Source organism: Blennius ocellaris, assembly GCF_963422515.1.
Source record: "Blennius ocellaris genome assembly, contig: SCAFFOLD_97, whole genome shotgun sequence".
NCBI lineage: Eukaryota > Metazoa > Chordata > Actinopteri > Blenniiformes > Blenniidae > Blennius > Blennius ocellaris.
This window is the reverse complement of record NW_027661916.1, coordinates 132,662-140,705: the sequence shown is the minus strand read 5'-3', so window position 1 is coordinate 140,705 and position 8,044 is coordinate 132,662. Positions and strand designations below refer to the sequence as shown.

The 8,044-nt window shown below is 52.1% G+C and overlaps 1 protein-coding gene across 1 annotated transcript; it reads left to right on the top strand.

Annotated features, from left to right (window-relative positions):
* Positions 1 to 1,679: 1,679 nt before the first annotated feature.
* Positions 1,680 to 4,696, top strand: LOC308148585 (serine protease FAM111A-like; the record flags this gene model as incomplete). Its single annotated transcript, XM_080522058.1, has 4 exons — positions 1,680 to 1,736; positions 1,821 to 1,871; positions 1,948 to 2,001; positions 2,619 to 4,696. 4 exons carry the CDS (start codon positions 1,680 to 1,682, stop codon positions 4,329 to 4,331), a joined length of 1,875 nt encoding a protein of 624 aa, XP_080378184.1. The 3' UTR covers positions 4,332 to 4,696.
* Between the last annotated feature and the right edge of the window lie 3,348 nt (positions 4,697 to 8,044).

Below are 8,044 nucleotides of genomic sequence, written 5' to 3'. Positions count from 1 at the left end.
GTGTACTTATTGTTTATTTAATTAAGTGTTTAAGCATTTTACTATGAATACATGATTCTCAGGCGCGGGTGGAAATAGTGCGCAACTGAATCAAATGACTCAAATGACTCGAGTGACTCAGACAACCGGTTCACTTAGGTGAACGACTCAACAACCCGTGAGTCCGTTCAAGGAGTCGGTTTTCTCACCACCAGAGCAGAGAGACAGCAGATGAAAACCAGATGTTGCAGGAGGAAATCCCAGAATTCCTCCCGGTCACGCGTGAGCCAATCGGCTGAGAGCAGAGCCACGTGGACCAATCGGCTGCTGGAGGCGGGGCTCCCAGCTGAGTGGCAAAGGAGCTTTTTTAAACTCTTTTTTCTTTCAGAACGCGGCGGCGCCTCGACGGGAACAAACCTGCTGAAGGTAAAAGAACGACTGGAAACAAACGTTCGTCCTCCACCTGTTCTTCAAAGACGCGTTTTATACTTTGAAGTGACTTCTACTGCTTTAGGCGGCTTTTTTTAACATGTTGCTGCCAAAAGACTCCTTACAGCTGTGTGCAGTACGTCGAGATATATATGTATGTATATATATATATATATGTACTAGATATGAGAATGATGTTCTTTAGATTATATATATATATATCTTTTATCTTTTATCTTTTTTATTTATGAAATACAAAGTAGACACGAAGTGCATTTAGGAAAACAATTTCTTTTCGTTTTTCACGGTCGAAAAAACGTGTGTGTGTGTGTGTGTGTGTGTGTGTGTGTGTGTGTGTGTGTGTGTGTGTGTGTGTGTGTGTGTGTGTGTGTGTGTGTGTGTGTGTGTGTGTGTGTGTGTGTGTGTGTGTGTGTGTGTGTGTGTACTTCAAGAGATGCTTCACATAAGACGGGAGTAATGGGGCAGTTTTGTGTGACATACAGGGACGGTGTCAGGTGACGTTCAGAGGTGGTGTCAGGTGACGTTGGGGGACGGTGTCAGGTGACGTTCAGGGGTGGTGTCAGGTGACGTTGGGGGACGGTGTCAGGTGACGCATTCAGGGGGACGGTGTCAGGTGACGCATTCAGAGGTGGTGTCAGGTGACGTTGGGGGACGTTGTCAGGTGACGTTGGGGGACGTTGTCAGGTGACGTTGGGGGACGGTGTCAGGTGATGTTGGGGGACGGTGTCAGGTGACGTTCAGGGGTGGTGTCAGGTGACGTTGGGGACGGTGTCAGGTGACGTTGGGGGACGGTGTCAGGTGACGTTCAGGGGTGGTGTCAGGTGACGTTGGGGACGGTGTCCGGTGACGTTGGGGGGACGGTATCAGGTGACATTCAGAGGTGGTGTCCGGTGACGTTGGGGGGACGGTGTCCGGTGACGTTGGGGGGACGGTGTCCGGTGACGTTGGGGGACGGTGTCCGGTGACGTTGGGGACGGTGTCAGGTGACGTAAGGTTTAGAAACAGGAAGTGACGGGAGCAGCAGTTTGGTGGTACAGTCATGATGATGTCATGTAATAATAGAATGATGATGTAATGTTTGGCAGGTCGACTGTCACGGTGGTGGAAAGAATCAGGAAAACGACAGGACGGAAACAAACGGCGACGATTCAGCGTCAGATCAAGAAGTACAGATTAGCATAGCCGCTAATCCACGTGTGTTCAAGTGCACCCTACGGTAAGGTGCAGGACCTCTGCAGTCTCCAGGGGAAATGCCTCCAAAAACCCCAAAGAGGAAGCCAGGAAGTGACATCAGGAAGTGGTGCGCCGTAAGTACCGGGATGACTGTAGTCCATGTTCCAGAGAGAAAACACCTCCAGGTAGAACCGTCATGAGTCTTTCTCTTTTTCCAGCCAACACCCCCCCGCAGCAGCACACCTCCAGGGGGCGCTGCAGCCTCGCAGGTGAGTTTCAGCCTCACCTCAGCCCTTGGTCACGTTTTCCCAAACGTTAAATCTGTTTATCCTGTCAACCTTCCAGAAGCCTGAATCATTTTCGTTCAGAGGGAAGGAGGAGTCGACCGGTGGCCCTGTGGTGAGCAGAACACGGCTAAGGTTAACCCTAACCTTAACCCAACCCTAACCTTAACCCCAACACCAACCCCAACTCCAACTCCAACCCAACCCCAACCCTTACCCCAACCATAACCCCAACCAAACCCAACCCTAACCCTAACCCCAACCCAACCCAACCCTAACCCCAACCCTTACCCCAACCATAACCCCAACCAAACCCAACCCTAACCCTAACCCTAACCCCAACTCCAACCCCAAGCCTAACCCTTACCCTGACCCTAACCCCAACCCTAACCCCAACCCTAACCCTAACCCCAACCCTAACCCCAACCCAACCCTAACCCCAACCCCAACCCCAACCCCAACCCCAACCCAACCCAACCCTAACCCCAACTCCACAAATATGAGAACCAGAAACCAAGGTTTTGAAGGGGACCAGAGTTCCCTTCTTCGATCCAGACCAGAGTTCAGGGATGGTTCCCAGAAAGCCCCTGTTGTGAACTCTGGTCCGTCTCAAATAGGAAACTGTGAATGAGCCCTTCAACTTGGTTCTGTGAAAACCATGGACAAAATGTTCTTCAATGTTCTTTTGGTTCAACAGATTTCTAAGCTCAATTCTTCTCTTACTTCCTGCAGGGCGGGCATTCGCACAATTTTAAGGTGCAATTTGATCCAGACGGTCAGCAGAAGTTCAACATTCACTGCGATCGTCCACAGACAGTTTTGGACGCCATCAAATCTTTGGAGGCCTCGACGAAGAAGCTCAAGGATGACGACAACAACCTGATCATTCAGCTCAGCAGCAAAGACCAGCAAGTGATCGTGGCGACTCACTTCCCTTGTTCCTGTATCGACATGGATGAGATCGTGATCGTGTATCAACAGAAACATCAAGTAGAGGAAGCTGGCGTTCAATGGAAGCCCCCAGTGCTTCCAAAAGACGAATACTCCGTCTTCTACATCGATACGAAGGGAGGACTGAACACAGCAAGCAAGAAGCTGTTCAGAAACAGTAAAATCAAGGACTTCAGGTCCGTGTGTGTCTATGCAAAGCGGGGTATGACTGTGGAGGAGGCCGTAAGGCGAGACGGTCGCTTCATCGCTGAGCTCCCCGACTTCACGCTCACCAACGTCCAGGACAAGAATCTGGTGGAGGAGCGCTCGCAGACGGTCGACGGCCTTCACGGCAAACAGTTGAAGCTCTGCCTGCCGAAGAATACGACAAAGAGATGGAGGAGTGCTGAGGTCAAGGTAGCAATAGCTCTGGCGGAGCAGCAAGGCGTCAGTGTGTACCCCAGAGAGTCGACAAACACAAACGCTGAGCCCAACCTGGAGGAGATTTATGAAATACTGCGCCGACAGTTTCCTGATCTGAGAGAATGGATGGAGAAAGTGTTCACTGCCAAGTACTACCAGACGGAAATGCAGAAGAAGGAAAACTTTGGAAAGATCCAAAAGTCCTTCAGTGAAGTTTACCGACTCAAGAAGCTGTTCGGATTGGCCCAGTCTGTTTGCAAAATCGTCGTGGAAGGTGTTTGCACGGGATCAGGCTTCGTGCTGGTGGATAACTTCATCATGACCGCCGCACATTTGTTCAGCAGACATGTTACAGAGCAAACCCTGGACGCCAACATCAAGGTGTGTGCCTACTTTCACTACGACCAACTAGATCGCGAAGCCGACTACGTCTATTTCACTGCAGAGAACAAGTTGGTGGAATGGAACCGTGATCTTGATTACGCCGTGCTGGAGCTCCGCCCCGAGGGCCAGAGATGCAAACGGCGGTCAAAGAAGTCGACGAACGTCCCACCGGGACTCCTGGAGAGGTTCGGCCCGATTCCTCCGTCGGGCGAAGTCTGTCTCTTCGGCCACCCCAACGGGGAGGTGAAGCAAATGGATCCGACGTGGATCATCGAGAAGGAGAACCGGGGCAAGGCTGTGGATGAACATCTGCCCTGGCACATGAGGACCATGTTCAATCTGCTGTCCCTCAGGTACCACCTGTCTGTTAAAGGCATCGAGAACATCTTGAAGGACGGGAGCCAAGCAGACCAACAGGTGACCTACAACACCTTCATGTATCACGGATCGTCTGGCTCGCCCGTCTTCGACGGCCTCGGCAGACTGTGCGGTCTCCACACGTCGGGCTTCACCTACGGATTCACAGGGGAGAACCACGTGATGGAGTGCGGCCAGTCACTGCTCACCATCTTCCAGGACCTCGTAGGCAAACTGAGGACCAGTGGGAAGGACCAGCTGTTGGACAGGATCAAGGAGGAGTCGAAGAAGAACTCCGACCTGGAGAACATCTTCTCCCGCGATGACCAGGAACCGATGGATCAGAGTTGAGCGTCGAGACTCAACGGCGGCGGATCTTCGTGTCATTGGACTTCAAACTCCTCAACAAAGCCTCATTCTGGGATCTCCGGACCTTCGTCCAACTCTCACCTTGTCCAGCTGGGGGGTGGTACCCTTACTGGTCTGTACCCTTACTGGTCTGTACCCTTACTGGCCTGTACCTTCCTGGTCTGTACCCTCCTGCTCTGTACCCTCCTGGTCTCTACCCCTTCTGGTCTGTACCCTTACTGGCCTGTACCCTCCTGGTCTGTACCCTTACTGGTCTGTACCCTTACTGGCCTGTACCTTCCTGGTCTGTACCCTCCTGGTCTGTACCCTCCTGGTCTCTACCCCTTCTGGTCTGTACCCTTACTGGCCTGTACCCTCCTGGTCTGTACCCTTACTGGTCTGTACCCTCCTGGTCTGTACCCTTACTGGTCTGTACCCTCCTGGTCTGTACCCTCCTGGTCTGTACCCTCCTGGTCTGTACCCTTACTGGTCTGTACCCTCCTGGTCTGTACCCTCCTGGTCTGTACCCTCCTGGTCTGTACCCTTACTGGTCTGTACCCTCCTGGTCTGTACCCTCCTGGTCTGTACCCTTACTGGTCTGTACCCTCCTGGTCTGTACCCTCCTGGTCTGTACCCTTACTGGTCTGTACCCTCCTGGTCTGTAGCCTCCTGGCCTGTACCCTCCTGGTCTGTACCCTTACTGGTCTGTACCCTCCTGGTCTGTAGCCTCCTGGCCTGTACCCTCCTGGTCTGTACCCTCCTGGTCTCTACCCCTTCTGGTCTGTACCCTTACTGGCCTGTACCCTCCTGGTCTGTACCCTTACTGGTCTGTACCCTCCTGGTCTGTACCCTTACTGGTCTGTACCCTCCTGGTCTGTAGCCTCCTGGCCTGTACCCTCCTGGTCTGTACCCTCCTGGTCTGTACCCTCCTGGTCTGTACCCTTACTGGTCTGTACCCTCCTGGTCTGTACCCTCCTGGTCTGTACCCTTACTGGTCTGTACCCTCCTGGTCTGTACCCTCCTGGTCTGTACCCTCCTGGTCTGTAGCCTCCTGGTCTGTAGCCTCCTGGACTGTACCCTCTTGGTCAGGACCTCTGGCCAGGGCATCCACACACTACAGTACGTCCAGAACCAGAAGGATCCTGATGAGGATGCACAAATAAGACCTGGAACCCCCCCCCCCCCCACATCCACCCCAACCTGTGGACCTCCCCATCCACTCCTGAACTGTGGATCCACTCCATCCACCCCCAACCTGTGACCCCCCCATTCACCCCCAACCTGTGGGCCCCCCCATTCACCCCCAACCTGTGACCCCCCCATTCACCCCCAACCTGTGGGCCCCCCCATTCACCCCCAACCTGTGGGCCCCCCCGTCCACCCCAACCTGTGGACCCCCCCATCCACCCCCAACCTGTGGGCCCCCCCATTCACCCCAACCTGTGGGCCCCCCCATTCAACCCCCAACCTGTGGACCCCCCCATTCACCCCAACCTGTGGGCCCCCCCATTCAACCCCCAACCTGTGACTCCCCCATTCACCCCCAACCTGTGGGCCCCCCCATCCACCCCAACCTGTGGACCCCCCCATCCACCCCCGACCTGTGGACCCTCACGTAGTCCCCTCTTGGACCACCAGAGGGCCACAGACACTTTTAGAAGAACACTGACACCTTTCCTCTTTCAAAAACATTTCCTGAACGTCTTTTATGACTTTCCTTTGAACTTTTTTCCCTTTGAAAGATAAATCACTGTTTGTTCTCTGTATTTTTACAACTTTTAAATGTTTCCGACTTTGTCGTCTCACTTTGACACTGAATGTCGAGTCCAATTACTAAACGCTTTTATTTTTATTTCTTACTATTCTCTTTTATTATTGGCACTTTTATTGTGACAGTCACCTTAATAACGATCCAGAGTTCCTGTTTAGACTTTATTGTTGTTGTTGTGGTTTCATGACAAAACAAACAAACAAACAAACACCCAGACAGACGTAAACAAACAAACGTTTGTCTTCGCCTCGGAGGCCTGAGCCAGACGTGATTCTGGACCTGGACCAGGTCCCAGCGGTCCTGGACCAGGTCCCAGTGGTCCTGGACCAGGTCTGCTGGCTCCCTGCCAAGAACAGTCTGGAACCATACCTGTACTCCAGGGTGTGGCGGAGGAGCCCCGGGGCCGGGTGGAGACCAGGTTCAGGTGACAGCAGCAGCTTTTGTGGAGACGAAGACGGACGGTGTTGTTTTCCTCCTGAGGCCGCGACCTCCGCCTTGTTGTTGTTTACTTTAACGTCTCGTTGTTTATCTTCCAAATAAAACAAACTGAAACATCTGTTAAGTTTCTTTTCCTCATTCTGTTCCCGCCTCTCCTGTAGCCCCGCCCCCATCTTGTAACTCCGCCCCCTCTCATCATGTAGCCCCGCACCCTATCCTCATGTAGCCCCGCCTCTCCTCCTGTAGCCCCGCCTCTCCTCCTGTAGCCCCACCCCTCCTCCTGTAGCCCCGCCCCCCTCTCCGTGACATCACGGCGCCCCCTCCAGGCCTGACAGGTGAACTGCGCCCGGCGAGGAGTTTTCATGTCGAGACGTTTGTCATGTGGACGGAAAGTTTTTAAAAACAACGAAGTGACAAGTTGTTGAAACGATTCAGGCTCCGTCGTTTGTTGGTGGTTTCCTTTGTTTTGTTTTGTTTGGTGGTTTTGTTTGGTTGTTTTGTTTGTTTTTTTGGTGGTTTTCTTTGGTTGTTTTGTTTGTATGTTTTGTGGTTGTGTTTGTTTGTTTTGTTTGTTTTGTTTGTTTGTTTGTTTTTGACTGTTTTGTTTGTTTGTTTGTTTGTTTGTTTTGTTTTGTTTGGTGGTTTTGTTTTGTTTGGTGATTTTGTTTGTTTGTTTTGTTTGTTTGTTTTGTTTGTTTGTTTTGTTTTGTTTGTTTTGTTTTGTTTTGTTTGGTGATTTTGTTTGGTTGCTTTGTTTGTTTGTTTGGTGATTTTGATTGTTTGTTTTGTTTGGGTGTTTTGTTTTGTTTGGTGGTTTTGTTTGTTTGTTTGTTTTGTCTGTTTGTTTCGTTTGTTTGATTTGTTTGGTGGTGTCGTCTGGTGGTGTCGTCTGGCGGCCATCTTGGAACACGCTCACATCGTCTTTCCAGTAAAGAGCTTCAGGTTCCTGAACCACGAACTCCGTGACTCCAAAACAATCTTATGACAAAACAAGACGAGACGATACCGGGGCAGAAGGACGGCGTCTACGTTCTGACATAAAGAAGAGAAAGGAGGAGGTGGAGGTGGAGGAGGTGGAGGAGGTGGAGGAGGAGGTGGAGGAGGAGGTGTAGGAGGAGGAGGAGGAGGAGGAGGAGGAGGTGGAGGAGGAGGTGGAGGAGGTGGTGGAGGAGGAGGTGGAGGAGGAGGTGTAGGAGGAGGTGGAGGTGTAGGAGGTGGAGGAGGAGGCTCCACCCTCAACACCTGATCTCACCCAGCTGCTGATAATATGAAATAAAAGAAAGAGGTTCCGGTTGGAACCGGATCCGGTGTGACCTCCAGTTGGAAGCGGATCCGGTGTGACCTCCACCCTCCTCCGTCAGGACCGGCGCTCCCTCTGGAGACAAAGAGTTTCATCAGCGGATCAGTTTCATGATAAAACGACACAATGAGATGAGAACAAAGCCTCAGCGGCTCCGGGACGAACGAGACCGTGAGAAGAACCAGCAGACAATGAGGCCCGTCAGGT